Source organism: Canis lupus, chromosome 9, assembly GCF_011100685.1.
Source record: "Canis lupus familiaris isolate Mischka breed German Shepherd chromosome 9, alternate assembly UU_Cfam_GSD_1.0, whole genome shotgun sequence".
In the NCBI taxonomy this organism is placed as follows: Eukaryota; Metazoa; Chordata; class Mammalia; order Carnivora; family Canidae; genus Canis; species Canis lupus.
Genome location: NC_049230.1, coordinates 44,352,117 through 44,373,894, shown reverse-complemented (window position 1 = coordinate 44,373,894; position 21,778 = coordinate 44,352,117). Strand labels below are relative to the sequence as shown.

At 40.4% G+C, this 21,778-nt stretch overlaps 1 protein-coding gene across 1 annotated transcript in view; it reads right to left on the bottom strand.

Moving 5' to 3' along the window:
- The window catches only part of CPD (carboxypeptidase D), an 81,912-nt gene extending 66,360 nt beyond the window's left edge, over nucleotides 1-15,552 (bottom strand). The window contains exons 1-2 of the mRNA XM_038548411.1: nucleotides 14,725-15,552; nucleotides 7,916-8,163 (exon numbers count right to left, since the gene is read on the bottom strand). Coding sequence (XP_038404339.1) covers nucleotides 7,916-8,163; nucleotides 14,725-15,473 — 997 coding nt within the window. The 5' untranslated portion in view covers nucleotides 15,474-15,552. The remainder of the gene's footprint in view (nucleotides 1-7,915; nucleotides 8,164-14,724) is intronic.
- Between the last annotated feature and the right edge of the window lie 6,226 nt (nucleotides 15,553-21,778).

The following is a 21,778-nucleotide window of genomic DNA, read 5'->3' as shown; positions in this document are numbered from 1 at the left end:
CAAAATCATATACGCTGCCATACACTTTCACATCTCAAAACTCCTAAATCTCTTTATCATCTTGACTTCTCTCCCAATCTCCAGGGCCTATTTCCCAACTGCCCATTGGATACTTGTAACTAAAACATCAAGTACCATCCTGATCTTCACTCTTCTCTCACCCGAAGAGAATAGGAACACATGAGCACTCCTCCCATGAGTTTTCCTATTTCCATTATCATTCTCACTTTTCCAAGCTCAAAACCTCCGATTATATCTTTGGGTCCTTCTTTTTGACACTCTGTTCTACCATCTAACAACGGATAGTCAATCCCACAGTTTTTTCTGCACAATTTCTTATATTTCACACACCCTCTTCATCCCCACAGCATCCCTCTAGATAAAGCCCTTATTTCCAAAAAAGACCTTGCTCCAAATAGCTGTAAACACCTCCCTAGTGCCTCCTACTCTAGCACTCTTTCCCCACCAATACATTTTGTGTAAAGATAACTTTAAACAAATAGTACCACATTGTCCTAGCAGGAGACACAAAAAGCTACTAACAACAGAAATGGGTAAGCGTTGTATTGATGGTATCAACAAAAAGCTCCAGGAAGGCAAAAGAGTGACAGCTACTACACTAGAGGTTCCACTAGAATGGAACTGGGGAAAAACATTCCAGAAAATAGCCAAGGTACATGTTTTGAGGAAAGGACAAGCAGTTCAACGACAGGGAAGAAGTAAGAGAGAAGACCAGAAATGTAGGCTTGAGTCTGGGACCTTTAGTGTCCTGCTAGTAAGTTAGGACCTGATCCCGTTAAAATGTGAAACAAGCTAAGATATAAGAATGCTTTAGGTTTTTGTAGGTTTGCTACTTTGCTTATAACATAATTTTAAAAACAAAGTAATATAAGCACTAAGAGAACCAGACACATCTTCTGTAAGTGTAACTAGTGGTAAATTACCTTTCCTCTATACTTCAGATTAGTAAAGATTGCAGGAAAATTAGATATGACAGTATTCTCTTCATGTTCATTAAGGCAGGTTGGTTTATTTATGTTATTTAAATCTACTGTGTCTTTATTGATATTTTTGTCTTTGTGATCTAACAAATACTGAGACATGTTCAAAATCTCCTACTGGGGCGCCTGGGTGGCTCAGTCGGTTAAGCATCTGCCTTCGGCTCGGGTTATGACTCTAGGATCCTGGGATTGAGTCCCACTGCTTCTCCCTCTCCCTCTGTCTGCCACTGCCCCTGCTTGTGCGCTCTCTCTGTGTCAAATAAATAAATAAATAAATAAAATATTTAATTAAAATCTATTGTATTAATGGATTGGTCTATTCTTACTATCAGATATTGTATTTTTTCAATTCTACACTATTTGATTCATTTTTGGTCTGTTTTAAATAGATTCCAATTGTCTGGCATCTTATGATTAATCCATAATGTCCTGGGCTTTGTTTTGTTTTTGCTTTTTGTTTATTTGAGTATAGCTGACATACAATGTTAACCTAGTTTCAGGTGTACAACATAGTAAAAATTCAACAAGTTTATACATTGTGCTATGTTCACTGCAAGTGTAGTCATCACCTATCTCAATACATCACTATTATATCAACTGTAATCCTTATGCTGTGCATTTTATTCCTGACTCATTAATTCCATAACTTGAAGCCTGTACAGCCTACTCCCCTTCACTCTACTTTGCCCAAGCCTCCACTCCACCCCTATGGCAAACATCAGTTTGTTCTCTATAGGTTTGATTTGGTTGTTTTTTTATTCATTTGTTTGTTTGTTTTGAATCTACTTATGAATAAAACCATATGGTATTTTCTTTTTCAGTCTGACTTATTTCACTGAGTATAATACCCTCTAGGTCTATCCATGTTGCTTCAAATGACACAACTGAATTCTTTTTATGGCTGTATAATATTCCATTGTGTTTATATATATGTATATATGCGCATATACGTGTGTGTACATATATACATCACTTCCTTATAGACTAGTCTATTTTTTAAAAAGATTTTATTAATTTATTTGAGAGAGAGAACAAAGCAAGGAGGAAGGGCAGAGGCAAAGGAGAAGCAGGGAGCCCAACCAGGGCTTGATCCCAGGACCCTGGGATCATGACTTGAGCTGAAGGCAGATGACTAACTGATTGAGCCACCAGGTGCCCTGTCCATTCGTCTACTGATGGCTCTTAGGTTGTTTCTATCTTTTGGCTATGATAATACTGCAATAAACATAGGGATGAATATATCTTTCCAAATTAGTGTTTTTATTTTCTTTGGGTAAATATCTAATAATGGAATTACTGGATCATATGGTATTTCTATTTTTTGAGGAATCTCCATACTGTTTTCCACAATGGCTATGCCAATTTACATTCCCATCAATAGTGTACCAGGCTTCCTTTTTCTGCACATCCTCGTCATAATATCCTGCTTAATGACACAGAAAATGCTACTTCAGAATAAGCTTTTCAGTTGCTTTTTGGACCAAATATAACCTTTCATGCTGTTCAAAACAATTTGGTAATTATTCTCCCCCATGTTTTTCCCTTTCTGTCAGCAATCTATTTAAAGCCAAATATACCTCAAAATTTAGAGCACATTAGTGCTGCTCAGTCTGACCTCCACTTTATGCAGAGAATAGCTGCCCACGTGATCAAAAAGCTTATACTCACAAAAAACTGAGTTAGTTACATTAGATGCTATCTGGTCACATTTCATAACTCTCTGCCCAATAAAAGGTGAAGGGGGAAAAGGTTGAAATAAAGTATAAAAGGAGAGGGAATAAAGTTTGATAAATCCACAGAACATTTTCTTCTTCCAAAGGGGAAAAGGGGAAAAAAAAATTCATAATTACCAGTTTGAAAAGTTAGCAGTGGTTTAAAAAGACATAAGTATAAAGCCTATGGCAGTTGACCTAATCATAGTCAGCAACGAAGCTAAGTGTTTTACATCCATTCTCACTTGGGCCTCGTAATCCTATAAGGTAGATAGTATTTGTCATCCTTTTATATATGTGGGAAATGAGTCTCAGAGAAATTCCTTAACTTGCCCAAGATATCTCTTTCACTTTCTCTCTCTCTCCCTCTCTCTCATACACACACACACACACACACACACACACACACACACACACAGGTAGTCAGTGGCAGAGCTGGGATTCAAACTCAAGCCAGTCAGATTTCAAAGCTCTGTCCTTAGCCCCTATACTACACTGCCTATACTACACTGCCTTCCAAAGTTCTTTTACCTGCAAGGAAATGAAATATAACAGCATTTGCCCAAGTAAACTTCTAAAAATCATATCTAATTGTGACTTTTGATCATATAATTTCAATTATAGGTGGTCTAGGATTACTTGCCATTTTGTAAAATTTTGTAAGTTGAAAGAAAGCAATTTTTTAAAGTTGACCTAAAACTACAGTTCAGTTTCATTAAATTTGGTTTAGAATAAACCATCAAATGATTTTTAGGTCTTCTTAACTGTGAAGAAAGAAAAAAAGAATGATAGACAAAAGTCATACAAATCAGCACATTGTGGTGAAAAAAAAAAAGAGTCTGCTCCATGAATAAGTTCAGCTTAGGTTCTTACAATAAGGAGGCTTTAGTAGCAGAGCATGACTATTCATTCAGAGGCCTTATTAGGATAGTTACTCCCTAGAGGGATCCTGCAGGTTTGAGACACATGTTGAGAGAAGCAAGGCCCACCCTCATAGGCAGGCTGGATATGCTGAGTCAATCCTGGCAACGAGCGTGAACATGGTGAGGCCAGATGACCCCATATCCCATGCTTCTAATATCCTTCCTGATCCTTGGCAGCAGGAATTGTTCCTATTTTGCTCCTACTGCTTTGCTCCCATCACCTAATACAGTATATGGGATGTGGCAGAGGCTCAGTAAATATTTGCTAAAGTAATAAATGATACTGTACAAGTTATTTCCTTTCTTGGGTCTTGATTTCTTTTTTTTTTTTTTATTTTTTTTTTCATTTATTTATGATAGTCACACACAGAGAGAGAGAGGCAGAGACACAGGCAGAGGGAGAAGCAGGCTCCATGCACCGAGAGCCCGATCTCCAGGATCGCGCCCTGGGCCAAAGGCAGGCGCTAAACCGCTGCGCCACCCAGGGATCCCGGGTCTTGATTTCTTATAAAGAAAAAGAGTTAGAGTAGATAAATATATTCACTTTTAGCTCTAAAAGTATATACTTCTTTGAGCTAGAATTTCTTTCTTTCTTTTTTTTTAAGATTTTATTTATTTATTCATGAGAGATACAGAATGAGAGAGAGGCACAGGCAGCGGGAGAAGCAGACTCCATACAGGGAGCTGGATGTGGGACTCCACTCTGGGACTCAATCCTGGGACTCGATCCTGGGACTCAATCCTGGGACTCCAGGACCACGCCCTGGGTCAAAGGCAGGCGCTAAACTGCTGAGCCACCCAGAGATCCCCTGAGCTAGAATTTCTAAATACATCACATAAGGCATCAGTCAGATTACTCCAGGACATCCGGGTCTGAATACATGCCGAGTCACAGGTTTCACAATATCTTACTCACTGCAGTCCTGCATAAGATAAACAAAGTGAATTTGCCCTGTTGAAACTCTTAAAACTGCTCAATATTGCTGGGGCAGGAAGAGATAAAAGCTAGTTGTAGAAATAACAGTAAATGGCCACCCAGCTAGGAAAGGAGAAAAGTTGACATTCATTAAAACAATAATAATGGCAGCAGCAAAATTTAGCTATGTTTGAAGAATCAGAAAAATCTGATATCTGGTTTAACTGAATAATCTTTTTTTTTTTTTAAATATTTTTTTTTTTTGTAATTTTTATTTATTTATGATAGTCACAGAGAGAGAGAGAGGCGCAGAGACACAGGCAGAGGGAGAAGCAGGCTCCATGCACCGGGAGCCCGATGTGGGATTCGATCCCGGGTCTCCAGGATCGCGCCCTGGGCCAAAGGTAGGCGCCAAACCGCTGCGCCACCCAGGGATCCCGGTTTAACTGAATAATCTTACTGTGAAGGCAACACCCTCTTTTTTTTAATAATATAACATAGATTTACCTTCCTTAATCATCAACCAGAAATTACTTTCTGGTTACAATTTTCTCCAAAAAAGAAAAGTAAATTATTGTTAACACATTATTTTAAATAATATCTTTAATTATTATGAAGCAACTTGACTATATCACAAAACCATTAGTTCATAAAGTCAGATTTGATTAAGTATGTTTGCTGAAGATTGAAATGGGATTAAACATCAAAGTCTGTCCCTTATCTATAAAAAAATTAAATGATTTTCAAATCACTTCTAGTTGTTACGGGCAGAAATGGCTTCTAATTATTTTAAACCTCTTATGGATGTTTGCTATATACAAAAAATATTGGTAGAAATACAGGGGAATCAAAAACTCAAAATTATCAAGTCCTCAAATTTAGGATCCAGTTTGGGTAAACAATGCTTCACACATATAAAGTCAAAGAATAATTCAAAGGTTTAAATAGAGGCACATTAAAGAGAAAGTAATAAGACACTTTATAATGTAACTGCCAATAAAAAAAAAAAAGTAAGGACGAGGTAAGATATTTCACCATGGGCAGATTCCAGGAGAAAAAGTTTATACAGAGGACATTTCCATGAATTACCTTTTTCCTTCTGTTTAGTCTTAATAGTCTAAGACTGCATTAAAAAATAGGTTATTATTCAAAGGACATCAAAAGTTTAAAAAGCACAACAGCTGGTCTATGTAACACTTAAAAAGAAAAGGTAAAAAAACTTAATTTAACAACTTTTTTAAAAACAATATTCCATGAAAAGTGAAAAATCCTTGTATATTACTGATAAGAATGTAAAATGGTATACAGCCACTGTGGTAAACAATTTGGTGGTTCCTTAAAACTAAACAGAAAATTACCATATGACCCAACAATGCCAGTCCTGAGTACATATCCAAAAGATCTATCTGTAAGCAAGAACTTTTTTTTTTTTTTTTTTAAGATTTATTTATTTTAGGGAGAGAGAAAGAGAGCATGAGCAGGAGGAAAAGAGGGAAAGGAAGAGAGAGTCCCAGGCCGACTACACTGAGCACAGAGCCTGACAGGGAGCTCAATCTCACCACCTGAGCCAAACCAAGAGTTGCAGGCTAACCGACATGCTACCCAGATGCTCCCCAAACCAGGACTTAAACAGATATTTATATACCAATGTTCATAGCAGCATTACTCACAACAACCAAAAGGTGAAAACAATCCAGTGCCCGTCAGTAGGGGAACAGATAAACAAAATGGAGTATATACATACAATGGAATATTTCTCCATCATAAAAAACAATTAAGTGCTGAATGTATGAACCTTGAAAACACCATGCTAAGAGAAATAAGCCAGATGCAGGTCAAACACATGATTCCAGTTACATGAAATATCTAGAATAGGGAAATCCAGAGATAGAGAGTAGAGTAGAAGGGAATGGAGAATCATCGCTTAATGGTTACCAAGTTTGTTTGGAGTGTTGAAAAATGTTTGTAAGTAGGCAGTGGGGATATGGGTGTACAACACTGTGAATGTAATTAATGTCATTTAATTCTATACTTAAAAATAGTTAAAATAAGTTTTATGTTATATGTCTGTGTGTGTTCAACCACAATTTTAAAAAATTACATGAACCCGACAGATTAAAATATAAAAGGAAAATGTGCCCTTATATAAAAGGGAAAGAACTGGTAAGCATCACATTAACTAAGATGTCCTCCATGGCCACATGGCACATGTACTTTATGTGTGTCCTGATGTAGTATGATGTAATCTATGTAAGTCTTGCTGGAAAATTTGACTAGGATTTAGAATATGGGATGTTCTGTAGGACAAGTGACCTGAACTCTTCAAAGGATTCACCACAATTAAGAAAAGAGAGTACTGATATGATGGTTCTATATTGGGGAAACTACAAAAGCACAAGAACCAAATAAAATGCTCGAACCTTGATTGGATCTGATCTGGAAGAAAAGGAGCTATAAAGGAGAACTGAGGAATAATAAAGAAATTTGACTTATGGACTGAATACAGGATGGTAGTACTGAATTACAGTTGATCTCTCAGTTACATAATGGTATATAGTTGTACATAAAAATGTTCTTATACTTGGAAAATACATGCTGAGGTACTTACAGGTGAAATATTAAGGAAACTGCAACCTACTTTTGGATGGTTTGGCAAAAGAGAATGTGTGAGGGGAAGGGACAGGAGAGGTGTAGCATTCAGGGTAAGATAATAGTGGTGAATTTATTTATTTATTTTTATTTTTTAAATTGTTATTTATTTATTCATGAGAGACAGAGGCAGAGACACAGGCAGAGGGAGAAGCAGGCTCCATGCAGGGAGCCCGATGCGGGACTCGATCCCGGGACCCCAGGATCCCGCCCTGGGCTGAAGGTGGCGCCAAACCGCTGAGCCACCCGGGCTGCCTAATATTGGTGAATTTAAATAAAGGATAATATAGGCCTTCATATAGTCTTTCAATTGTACTGTGGGTCTGAAATTTTCAAAATTTAAAAAAGAAATGCTTTTTAAAAATTAGAATTCCTCAAAATTTCCTCTTTTCCACTTAGAGTATACATAAGAAAGCTAAATGAGGGCAACTGGGCTGACTCAGTCAAGTAGAGCATGTGATCTTGATTTCAGGGGATCGGGAGTTCAAGCCCCATGTTGGGCATAGAGCTTACTTAATGAAAGCAAAGAAAAGAAGAAAAGAAAAAAAGAGAAAGAAAAGAAAAGAAGAAAAGAAAAGAAAAGAAAAGAAAAGAAAAGAAAAGAAGGGATGGAGGGGGATAGGAAGGAAGGAAAGAAGAAAGGAAGCAAGCAAGGAAGGAAGGAAGGCCAAATGAACAAGGGGGAAAACATAGCAAATTCATAACTTTCCATACCTTCCACATCATACCAATGTGCGCCGTTTGTGATCCCATCTTTGAAAGTCTCATCTTCATCTCCTGGACAATGAGGGGCACCCGTTTTCATTATGGGATGGTTTGATGCATAGGCTTTTGCCAAGTATTTAAAGACTTCATCATCTGAGGTTTTGCTATAGATTCCAGTGGCCTTATGTTCTGGAGAGTCATCAAAAGGATAGCTTGCTACCACTGAGCCACCATGCAGATTTCCAGAAAGCACGAACCTTTGAAAACAACCAAAGCATGTATCAGTAAAAAAAGGCACAGAAAATGTCATGTATTTAAAAATCCTCTTTCATAAATGAATTCAGGTATCTCTTAGAGACCTAGAAAACAACTCTATCAGCTATTGGAAGCAGAACAACAAAAGAAAAGGAAAGAAAGTCTCATCAGTTCAACAAATCTCAGGCAAACAGTTTTTGCAATTTAAGTTAACCTTAAGCAACTTTAATAATTTAAAAAGATTTTATTTATTTATTCATAAAAGATACACAGAGAAAGAGGCAGAGACAGGCAGAGAGAGAAGCAGGCTCCATGCAGGGAGCCCAATGTGGGAGTCAATCCGGGAACTCCAGAATCACGCCCTGGGCCAAAGGCAGGCACTAAACTGCTGAGCTACCCAGGGATTCCCCCCCAACCTTAAGCAACTTTAAAGAATTTCCCCATCATTGAAAAAATAGCTGAAAAACAGTACAAGTTAACGTTTTAGGAGACATCTTATTCAGGGAATTCAAATGCATGTATCAGGTTGAGTCATATGAACCTGCCAGGGTTCAGTCACTTTTTGATCTACAAAAGTGACAGTTTCATATAGTTCAATCTGATACTTGTATTTCATAACATGTTAACATTGTAGAAAACATGGTTTGTTTAAATATTTGTTGAACATGTGAGTTAGGTTAATGACTTTCATGATTTTTTATATTTACTATCCCAAAATGTTTAAGGCACAGAGTCTAATTTAAAACAGGATGTGTTCTGCCCCACAAATACAGTTTCACAATATAGTAAATTCACATTGTCAAGAGAGAAGCTACAGTTGAGAAGACTGGGGGTGGGGAGAACCTGATACAGTGAGCTGCTTTCTGAGAAAAACAATATAGCACAGAGAAGATTAGTCCTTCAGTGCATCACCATAGAAGCAGCTCTCTTTCTAAGCCCAAGACTTCTGATTGGCCCATTAAAAAATAAACTGACATGGAGACAAGGCTGCTCCCATAAAAGAAACATTTTTTTTAATGTTTCTACTTCTAAGTGAACCAATTTATAATTTGGTGAAATTTATAGATACAGAAATACTGAAGAACTCCTTTTATGGTGAAAGCTAAAGGCAAAAACATGCTGAAGCCCTATTTATACATCCTTCCCTCATGGAACAGTTCAAACTAATGCTGTGACTACAGATTGAACACTTTGCTCTTTGCACTCTAAATTGGATTTTCTTGCTTCTACCTCTCTGTGGCTGAAATGAACTGACCTACAGAAATTCTAAAGGGAGTTATATAGAACATTTCTTTCTATATGCTTCAAAGAACCTTAGGCCTATAGTATGTCTAATTTGGAAGGTTATTTTAAGTATGATCAATGTTATCCCAGAAAATATCAAAAAGTGAAAATATAACACAGAATATTCATCAGAAGACAGAATTTAATCAATAAAAACAATGATTATAGACTAGAATAGACTATGAAAAGAGACTAGTTAAAAACTAATATATATATATATATATATATATATATATATAACTGTAATTAGCAATATTCCAGACACCAGAGGATGCCATTTGGCAGAACAGCAATAACATGGGCTTTGGAGCCACGCAAATATGGGGAAGAACATTCAGTCTCCCAGAGCTGTCACTCACCAGTAATAAAATATGATCAGAAAGAAGTTACTGCCTTTAAATTCATTGAACCCCAGTTTCTTTCTCATCTGTAAAATGAGGATTTTTTTTTGTATTTTTTTTTTTTTTGTAAAATGAGGATTAACGCTACCTGCTTCCCAGGGTTGTTTTAAGAATTAATACACGTAAACACCTTCTAGCATAACAACTGCTTTATAGCCTCTGCTCAACTAATGTTCACTCCTTTGGAGATATCTAGCATCCTACTTAGGGAATCACTGCCTTCAGACTTTCATTCTATTCCCCACTACCAGTGCTAGCATTTGGGTGACAGAATGATACAGAAACAAAACCTAAGTGTATGTTCTAACATTCTAACTCCATTCTACCTATCTAAAAAATGGCATTTTAATACTGCTAAGGTATTGTCAATTTACTTCTGATTTGTATATCTAAAGTAATTTGAGTACTTTTCTCTCCCCTTCTGATTTTGGGAAAGTTTAAAGAAAGCTAGGCCAGTTCAGGTAATCCATTCAGCAACAAATGTTCTTAAGAGTCAACATTCTGGGCACTAGGGAATATGTCAGGAAAAAAACATTAAAAATGCCCTCATGGCACTCATATTCTAGAAAAATAAAATGGATAACTGCATATTCTAAGTAAGTGAAGCATACTACTTTAATTGTATATTTTCGATTAAAACATTAAAGTCTGGGATCCCTGGGTGGCGCAGTGGTTTGGCGCCTGCCTTTGGCCCAGGGCATGATCCTGGAGACCCGGGATCGAATCCCACGTCGGGCTCCCGGTGCATGGAGCCTGCTTCTCCCTCTGCCTGTGTCTCTGCCTCTCTCTCTCTGTGACTATCATAAATAAATAAAAATTAAAAAAAAAATTAAAAAAAAAAAAAATAAAAATAAAACATTAAAGTCTGAGATTCTCTACTAAATGCTGTGGTTTTTAAAAAAAACAGATTTTTATTTATTCATGAGAGACAGAGACTCAGGCAGAGGGAGAAGCAGACTCCCTACGGAGAGCCCAATGCGGGGACATGATGAAGGGGGATGGAGGGGACCTCAATCCAAGGACTCCCGGATCACACTGTGAGCTGAAGGCAGATGCTCAACCACTGAGTCACCCAGGAATCCCTACTAAATGCTGTTTTCACTTTGGCATTTTTTAAAAGATTTTATTTATTTGAGAGTGAGAAAGCACAAGCCAGGGGGAGAGGCAATGGGAGAGGGAGAAGCAGACTCCCCGCTGAGCAGGGAGCCCGATGGAGGGCTCTAACCCAGGATCCTGGGATTATGACCTGAGCCAAGGCAGACCCTTACCCGACTGAGCCACTCAGGTGCCCCTGTATGGCAATTCTTGCAATGCTTTCCTGAAATATTAAAATGGCCTAACCAAATGCTTTTAGAACAACAAAATACACGCAATCTATATAGGTAATAAAATCCAATTGTTAGATTTTCCTCCCTTTACTTATGTAGTCTTAAAAGTATGAATGCCACTCATAAGGATTTCAAGACAAAGGGATACCTATTACAGTAGCTAGAAGCTTATCACTTTTAGTCTTTATCAAACCAACTTTGCATGTCAATCCAATTTTATTTGAAAGATATTTTATGGTTTCCATTCAAATCAATTCTTTGAAGTGTTCCTCATACTTGACTTCAGTATCATATATTATTCCTTACATAAGATTTAAAGTACCTGCTAAATATAAATGTATGTAAGCAAGACTCTATAGATATTAAAAAGTTAATCTCTAGGTTAACATTATTATGTCTTGGATAACCCTACAAATAACTTTTAAAAATTATGAGAACTGGAGTGGCATCTGGGTTGCTCAGTCAGTTAAGTGTTGGACTCTTGATTTCAGCTCAGGTCATGATCTCAGGGATAGGGGATCGAGCCCCACATTCAGCTCAGCACAGAGTCTGCCTGAGATTCTCTCTTCCCTCCCTCTGCCCCTCCCCTCCCATGCTCTCTCTCTCTAAATTTTAAAATAAATAAAAAATAAATAAAAATTATGAGAACTTGAATCTGATAAACTAAATTCTAAAGATTCAAGACACTATAGTTAAAACACAAGCCCCTCAAAAATACCCACCCCCAGCAATATGATAATGCTTTTCAATAGCATACCAAAAAATCATTTACATGCCAATCTCCTATTAAAGTCTAAACAGGTATATTTAATTAAAGAAGCCTAGTGTGCCAGAAATGGGGGTCAAGAAAACTATAAAATCTTTATTTTAATGATGGGGTTAAAATCTTGTATATTTTCCTAAGTGCATGTGTCAATTATCAGTAATACAAAAACACCCATTGGATTATGTATAAAGTGAAACAAAGAAAATAAAATTCACTATCCGAAGCAGAAGGAAGTAAGTCTTAAATTCTTACATACCCGAAATAGCAACAAAAATCTATTTCTAATATAGCTGGGTAAATACTATATCAAGAAATTATTCAAATGATTTCAGAAAATACATTGAAAAAGATAATTTTCCCATACAGACTAATACATTCAGTTCTTAAATTTCCTATTCATAGAGCTCACTCTAGGCATCAATCTCAAATTGCATGTATGCTTGTGTTTTTAATTTTATTCACATATCAGTGTCTTTTGTTATTAATTTATCATTAAAGATTATCCATTTTGGGATGCCTGGGTGGCTCAATGGTTGAGCATCTGCCTCTGGCTCAGGGCGTGACCCTGGAGTTCTGGGATCAAGTCCGACATCAGGCTCCTGCAAGGAGTCTGCTTCTCCCTCTGCCTATGTCTCTGCCTTCTCTCTGTGTCTCTCATGAATAAATAAATAAAATCTTAAAAAAGATTATCCATTTTGAGGTAAATTGTGAAGTTAATTTGTGAAAACTGAGGATAGATGGATGTACTTTTCACCCTAATCACACACTTTCCCTTCTTATTAGAGTTACATGTGTGAAACATAGTTGGTTACCATCGGGTGGTCCATAGCTATGGAACAAAATGACTTTCTGTCTGATGCCAGCAAACACAGATTAACTTTTAAATTCGTACAAGCTCCTATCATTGAACTAACTGCCCCAAATCAAAACTTATGTTATTTAAATACTGTGATATGAAAAAGTTAACCAGAGAGCAAATTTTTGATCCACATTTAAAATTTAAAGCTTTTGGTACAGCCTCAAGGTGACTTGCACCAAGGCAAAGCTCATTTTCATTTTCACCGCAAAACTAATACTGAAGAGAAAAATCTAGTCATGGAATTTATATCTCTGCAAGGGTCACAACAGGGCATTTTCATTTAAGCAATGCAAACAGTACATTCGATATATCATCTCAGAAAAGCCCTGGCCATCACAGCTTCTAACAGCAAGATACACATTAAAGTCATGTTTCTTAGGCAAATGTTCAGAGATCGTGACATGGTTATCTTTAAAAGAAAAAAAAAAAATCTTCTCCAGGAGATGCATGTGAAATTAAATACCTACAAGGGATCTCAAAAGGAGGAGTAAAGTGAAAGGTAGAATATTAAAAAAAAATCTAGGGTTGTCATAATGCCTACGAATTTTCTAGATCTGCTCTATGTATTTAAATATTACAAAAGAGATGATCCCAAGTCTCATAGAGAAACTTTTCTGTTCATTATTACTTTTATAGTATCTGTCACTCAGAAATCTTCAAATTGAGATGGCAAGATTAACTATTGCCTCGCAAGCCTTATGAAACACAAAAATTGGGGATATGCTAGCGAAGCTTATACTTGAAAAGGGTAGAAGTACACGCTCACTTCAGACATTATTCCATTTGGAGTAAGTTCTTTTATTCCTCTCCTCCTCCTTTTTGCTGAAAATCCTATTCATCTCCTGAGACACATCTCTTGAGACATGGTTCAAGTTCACCTCTTGCACAGAGATGATCCATATTATTGCAGCCCACACACATTTTGCCAGTAGGAACAATTCCTGTAAAGTTTAACTGGATACATAAACACACCTCATAGATATTTATAATATTCTCTTGTTATATGACAATTTCTTGAGGTCCTATTGCTTTTAATTTTTACATTCCACATAATGCTTAATGACACTTAAGGTGTGTGTTAAATGTGATAATTGGGCATTCAGCCCACTAATAAAGTGCACAAATGGCATCAGAAACCTTCTGGAGAATCAAAAATGAAGCAGCTCACAGATGATAGTACCAGCTCTGTGCAAGTTCTCCAGCCATAGCCATATATTTCCCTAGCGGAGTCAGAAGTAAAGACTGGGAGTGAACCAGTGTCTGTCAAATAACCAAGAGGACCCAGGGAGTGTCACTTATCATTGATCATTAATGGGTTACAGTCTCCCTCTATGGCTAAGAGCACGGACAGAGTCAGATTGCCTGAATCTAAATCCCACCTACACTCCCTACTGTGTAAATTATTTAACCAATCTGACCCTCCGTTTCCCATATATGCAAAACAGGGATATTAATGATGTGTATTTCATGAGGTTGCGGCCAACATAAAGTGAGATCACGCGGTCCAGGGAAAGAGCTTCCTTAGCACGTTGCCTATGGTAATAAGAGCAATATTGATAGCTTATCTATAAAATGAGTGAGCTGACCTAAGTCATCCTTAAGTTCTCTTCTACTGCTCATATTCTACGGTCCTGTGACAACAGGGACCAGAATGCCGGAAAGGAGTCTACCTTCTAGCTCAACAGCTCTTCGCACCCGTAGAACAAAAAGGACAGCCTCTAGGCAGCGCTTCCCGGACTATTAGCGGGACAGGAGGCTAAGCGGCCTGGGCCCTGTCCCGGTTGCGGGGTGTCGCCTTCCACCTTCACGACCCCGCCCCTCAGGCCCGCAAGCACAGTCCGAATGCCTACGGAGTGCCCGACCCAGCCTCTGCCCTTGCAGGCCCACGTGGATGGGCACGGCGCGGGGAGGTTTACCACACTCACTTGTTCCTGCGGATCCAGTCCATGAGGGCGCGCACCTCGGGCACCTCGTCCAGGGCCGGGGGCTCGCCGGTGCTGAACTGGTCGGGGAAGCTGCGGTTGAGGTCACGGCCGCGGCTGTTGTCGCGACCACTGGCCCCGGGGGGGCCACTATCGCTGAGGCCGCAGTCGCCCTCTCGGGCGCGCTCAAAGCCGTCGGGGTTGAGGCTCGGCAGCACGTACACGTCGGTGGTGTTGAGCAGGCGGACGAGGCGCGGGTCCCCGCGGCGGTAGCCAGCCGCCAGCTCGCGGGCCAGGTAGATCAGCACCTGGCGCGACACGGTCTCGTCGCCGTGCATGTTGCCCACCAGTTTCACCTGCGGCCGGCCGGGCAGCAGCGGCCCCGCCGCGTCGGGCCCCGCGTTGCCGTCAGGAGGCGGCGGCCCCAGGCCGGCCGTGAGGCGCAGCACCCACAGCGGCCGGCCCTCCACCGAGCTGCCGATGCTGAAGAGGCGGGCCAGGCCCGGGGGCCCAGCTGCCGCCGCCTCCCTCAGCGCCGAGCCCAGCTCCTCTTCGTGGTAGTAGCGACTGAACTGGCCTTCGTCCGCCTCGGCGCCTGCGCTCGTCGTCGTTGTCGTCGCCTCCGCCTTCTTGATGTGCGCTGCCCGGGCCGGGTTCTGCAGCAGCAGCAGCAGCAGCAGCAGCAGCAGGAACAGCAGAGGCGGGAGGCGCCCGGGCCGCCGGGGCGGCCCCGCGTCCCAGCCTCTCGCCATGTTCCAGCAGCTCGGCTCTACCCAGCTGGGCTCCTGCGGCTCGGTGCTCGGTGCTCGGCGAGGCGGGGGCCCGCCGGATCCCCTCCGCGCCTAGCAACCCCCCTCCCGCCCTCCAGCCGCAGCCAATCGTGGACGAGCCTGCTGAGGCGTCACGTGGGGGGGCGGGGCTTTCCCTTAAAGAAGCAGGTCCCTCTGGGCGTGCCTTTCTCCTGTCCCGGACGAGTTGGGTCACTCTCTTCCTTCCTTCCTTCCTTCGCTAAGTTTCCTCTCGCGCTCTTTTCCCTCCTCCCCGTTTCCTCTTCTGCGTTTGCTCCGCTTGTCCTCTACTCGCCCAATCTCTCTGTTATGGCTTACTCGTTAAAGTCCCACCCACTTTTCTCTGAGTACTCTTACTAGCTCCCTTCCCATCTTTGTTGCAGTTTTCCCCACTGCGCTTTAACGCTTAGAACCGACAATCAATCGGAAGAATCAAAGGTTCCAAAGAATCAAAGGACTAAAAACAAAACAAAACAAACAAAACAAAACAAAACAAAAGGTTCCAAAGAATCTACGTTTAAGGAGCCAAAGGATGCCTTAGCCCTTTCCACCCTGAGCCCTTTCCCCTGGAGCCGCCCTGCCTTGGCTTGAGCCCAGCGCCGTGCAAGCCATTGAAGACAGTGGGACGCTTCAAGCTCACCTCACAAGGCAGTCCATTCCAGAGTTTAGTTTCTGTGTTGAAAGAAGGTGTCTCCTTTATGTTTAGCAGAAATGTGCTGTGTAGTAGATCCCCTTTGTGTATACATTAGTAGAATCATGTATGATGTATATTGTCTTTTGATGTCACTCCAGGTTATTTAACTGTCACCAATTCTTGTGTGTGCTGGCTTCAGCCCAATGTAGGCAGATTTCATTTCATAGTTCGCTTTCTCACCTCTCACAACTCTCTTGAAAGATTTGTTTAACTTTGGCCCTAGAACGGCATTCTTAAAGCAGCAGGTATGACATTTCTGGAAACACTTGCTTGGTGACTGTAATTCCTGAACTCCTCCATGTTTTGTCAAAGCTGGCAAATAAGGTTTTCATCGTCTAGAGAAGAGGCCTTTTAAAATGGTTTTTAAAATAATCTTCAGTCACTTTAGCTTGAAGAAACACAAAACCTCAGAATTCTTTTATCAAGTGTGAAATTTTACCCATCTAATAACATAATTGCAGTAACTGTGATATTTCCTTCTTTCAGAGCCAGATATTTCAAGGCCCTTTCTCTGAACTATGGATTGAACCCTACTATGACTAGTACAGAGTTAATTCATTTCTCTGTCGAATATTTATTGAGCAACTACTGTCTGCCAGAGCTAGATGCTGACAAAATAGAGATCAGATACAGTCTATGATAGAGACAGTCAACCTGAAGGGGAAAAAAGGACAAGAGAAGCTGAAGGAGAAAAGAGGAATTCTGGGCAGAAGGAGGAGCAAACACAGAAAGCTGCAAGGCTTGAGAGCAAATAATGCAGGCACTGAGGACTGCATGCAGGTCAAGATTACTGATGTGAAGACACTCACAGGTTTGGAGGTGACCTGATAGGACACAAGCCAGCGAAGCAAGACCAGAACCTGAAAAGCCTCACAAACTAGGCTCTGGGGAGCATTTAATACAGAAGACCATGGAGAGCCACTGATGGATTTTAAATTTGAAAAATCCCCTTGATATGGAGCACCTGGATGGCTCAGTGGTTGAGCAGCTGCTTTTCGCTCACATCATGATTCTGGGGTCCTGGAATCGAGTCCTACATCAGACTCCCCACAGGGAGCCTGCTTCTCCCTATGCCTATGTCTCTGCCTCTCTCTCATGAATAAATAAATAGAATCTTTAAAAAAGAAAAGAAAAATTCCCTTGACAGTAACAGAGAATAGAGCAGAAGGTCTAAGATTTGAGACCAAGAAAGCCATAAGGAAGATACAATCCAAGAAGACATGATGAAGTTCTTAACCTTCAAAGGTGGTGCCAGTGGAAGCAGAGAGAAGGAAATGGGTTTGAAAGACTTTCAAGGGAGAAAGTATACAGAATCTGGTGACAGAGAAAGAGGATTATAGGCTGACTCCCAAGTTACAGCCTAACCAACTTGCAGGTGTTCACTGAGATACAGGACAGAAGAAAACATAGGCTCAGGTGAAGATGATGAGTATAGCAGTCACTGTGCTGGTCCTGTAAATGCCTCTTTCTCTTTCATGGCCCACTTAGTTTAGTGCACATCATACACCACAGCTGCAACTCATCGGGAACAGAAGCCCCCACTCTGTACAGAGACCACTTCCTCTTGGAGAGTGCTTAATCATTCAAATCAAAGAAGCCCCAGGGGACATGTTAACCTCTAATCAAATATTTCCTTTTCTACTATTTTCACACTCCTTTGAAACCTCTTCCTGCCACCTCACTCCTGCAACCTCACCTAGTGAGGCATCCTTGAAATGTAAATAAACAAGCTTGAAGGCAGTTAAACAATGTGATGTAACTTGAGCCAGGGCCCTCCCAGGAATCCTCTGACCTCTTTCAGGTCTAAGCACACTGCGCCAGTGGTTAGAAGTGAAATCTGACCCTGGTTACTGCTCACTGGAGGGGAAACCTCCAGCTATATACCTCTAGCTGTCCCAGAGAAGTCTTGAACCCTGTGACAGGTATCCCTTTCCTTCTCCCCCATAAGGAGAGTGTTGTTCTCACAAATGAGGGAACTCAGGAAAAACTTGAAGGTGAAAAGGCTTCCTGTTCACAGAAGCAGAACAGTAATGACCTGGACTTTCAAAAACAAGTCAGAGCTGTTGGATGGTCTTGTTGACTTTGGTAACCACTTTCTTTAAAGGACTTGAAGGTAATTAAAGCACAGCATAGACCATGAACTTGTAAATGTCACATTGTCTGGCATGAACACCCATACACTTACAAATTCAGTTTGATAAATGTTTATGGAGCACCCACTCTAGTGAAAGGCCTACCTTGCTGGGGGCAGGAGAACTGGAAGATGAATAGGAAAGTCTCCCCTCCCAGGAGGCCAGAGTCTAATGAGGGAGATAGAGCATAGACAGGACATGGTGTGTCTAGGGCCAGAGCTATGCAAAGGCACTGTGCTAAACCCTTTCTGTTGGCTGCTGCATTTAATTCTCACAACCATCCTGAAGTAGGTACTATTATCATTCCTATTTCAAAAATAAAAAGACTGAGGCACAAGATCTCAGAACTGGCAAGCCACAGATCTAGCACTCAAACCCAGGGAGTTTAGCTTCAGAGTCTATTTGTTTAATATCTGTAACAAAACTGCTTTTGTGTAGTCAATTAAAAACAACAACAACAACAACAAACCTGCTACTGGAACACAGGAAAAGGCAACTAATTGTGACGAGTCAGAGAAATTTTTACCAATGCTGTCAGATCATGAACAGAGTTCAAATCCTAGATCAACCATTTCCTAGCTGTATTAACTTGAGAAAGTTATTTCAGTTTTCTGATGATTAAATGAAATAATACATGTATAATATTTGTGTCATACTTTGCATATTACAAGCTTTCAGAAATCATTTTTTTAAATAATAATAATAATTCTCAAACAGGAAAAAAAATGGAGGAAGAGGCACTCCAGGCAGTGGGACCAGCAAGGATAAAAGGACAGAGGCAGGTTGTGAATGGTGGATAGAATATAAGATGTGTTGACAGAAGCAGGAGTCATAGCTGTGAAGGCAGGATGGTGCCGGATGGTAAAAGGACTTCAGTACTATGTTGAGGGGGTTTTGCTTAATTGCACAGCAAATAGGAAACTTAGGGAGTTGCTTATGAATGGAGTGGTATGGATTACATCTTTGTTCTAGCAAGAGAATTGCAGGGACAGTGTGGGGTACACTAAAGAGCAGTTACCATCCAGACAGAAGCTGTCTGGCAAGCATTGCAAGGGCATAAAGGAGAAGATAAATTAGAAAGATGTTTGGATTGTTGGATTGGTGAGATTTCCCAACGGCTTGGGTAAGAGGGAAGAAGAAGAGAGGGATGACTTCACAAGCTGGTGAGAGTGACCAGATAGATAGCCTTGCCATTATCCAAGACAAGGAAGGCAGAAGACAAACTCTTCGAGATGAGGACTAAATTGAATTGACCATTCGATTTAGCAGCGCAGAGGTTCCTGGTGACCTTTGTAAGAGCAGTCATGGCAGAGTTGTGCAGGAAAAACCGGGATGGACTGGGTTCAAGAGATACTAGAAGACAATGAAGTGGAGTTGGTGAAATAATTCTTTTGAAGAGTCCTGTTATAAAGAAGAGTAGAAAAAAAAAAAAAAGAAGAAGAGTAGAAAATTGGGACTAAACGAGTTGGGTGCAAGGCCAACGAGTTTTTTGGGTTTGGGTTTGTTTTTTGTTTTTAAGATGGGAGAAATAATAGGTTGTGTATTGATGGGAATGATCTAGTAAAGAGGGAAAATCTGATAATGCATTAGAGAGGGTGGAGAATTGCTGGAGCCATTGGATCTAATCCATCAGTGGAAGGGCTTAGGTAGGAGCCAGACACTTTATCTGTAGTAACACAGAATATATGGGCGTAGGCACAAGTAAGTGGGTAGATAAGGTGATGAGAGCTGGTGGATATTCTCTGATTGCTTCTGTTTTCTTAATGAAATGGAAAATAAGGCCATCAGCTGAGACTAAGGATGCTATAGTGGGTGTCAGAAGTTTGAGAAAAGAAAGGTGTGAAATAATCATCTCAAAGACTGGGAGGGAGAAATGGAGGATAATAATAGTTTCCAATCATTGATACTTAATAGGGACTGGCTGTTTTTTTATCACGTCCTTTATACCTGAAAGCTAATGTGACATGGAACAGAGGGTCTGTTTGTTTGTTTGTTTGATTGATTGATTGATGAGATCATCTGGGAGCCTGAAAAGTGTAGTTAGAGTTCAAAGAATTGGGTTCTGAAAAGCCAGCTTGAGGGGATGGAGGGCTCCTGAGAAGATAAACATAGACAAGGGAAAGGTTGGATCACAGTTAAATTCTCCATTTCACTTTAATTTTGCTCCATGCCCAGGTCCCCCTAGTGTTGACTCACTCAGATAAGTGACCACATGCTCTTGGTTACCTCTGCAAAAGAATGTCAAATACTAGCAGCTTGCAGCCCAGGAAACACTAGTAAGAGATGAAATCATCTCATTCTGACCAAAAGCAACCATCTGAAAGCAAATTTGAGATTTGAAAGAAAGGTATCATGTCAATGCAGTTTGCATACTAATAACATAATGTGCTTTTATGTATGTTATTCATGTTCACAACAACTCTGATGGGTAGCAGGGCAGCCTAAAAAGTTTCTAGTTTTCAGCTGCTACTAAACAGCTCAGACAAGTTCTGTAGCTAGACACACAGCAGAGCTGGGAACTCCAGCCCAATCTGCAAAATCTTTCCAGAGCTCCTGCCCTCACACCCTGAGGCTCATTGCACTTAACTCACACTGAGCTGTCAGTACATGGTGTGCACATCTAACTTGCAATGAAAAAGACTGAAAGAAATAAGCAACCAAGCCTAAAACAGAAGTAGAAGTGTATGTTGGTGAACACCCCTTAAAGAATATGGAAATAATTTTAAGGGGTTAACAAAGAAATGAAATGCTTTTTCAGGTGACCAGACACATGGTTAGTGCCTGTAGAGGAAGAAACTGAAGAGTAGGGATGCCTGGGTGGCTCAGAGGTTTAGTGCCTCCCTTCGGCCCAGGGCATGATCCTGGAGTCCCAGGATCAAATCCCCCCCACATCAGGCTCTCTGCATGGAGCCTGCTTCACCCTCTGCCTGTGTCTGTCTCTCTCTGTGTGTCTCTCATGAATAAATAAATAAAATCTTAAAAAAAAAAAAAAAAGAAAAGAAAATGAAGAATAAACTGAAGGCCATAGAAACTTAAAGAAGAATTAGAGAAACTGACAAAAAGTTGTGTATAGGAGATGAGAATGATGAAAACATGAAGCAATATTCAATTAGAATTTTCATAAGTTTGCTGATGTGTTCCAAGCAACACAACACAAAAACAGTTTGATTTCTGAAGAGGAATTCTTAAATATAAAATGAAGCCTCAAGATGGGTGAAGTAAGGAAATTTTCCAGAGAAGATCTGACCACATCTTGTAGGTGCTGTTGGATCCTTGCCCAGATCCTCTTTACCAAACCAGCCTACCCATCCCCTAACAGCTGCTATACCTACACCCTTTTCTGGAAGGTTCTCCTTATCTGACAGGAGATGCTTTATCCAGAAATCCCTGCCAAGTTGCACACACTGCCTGTATGTGCCTCCCTGCTCCTCACTCCACTCCCC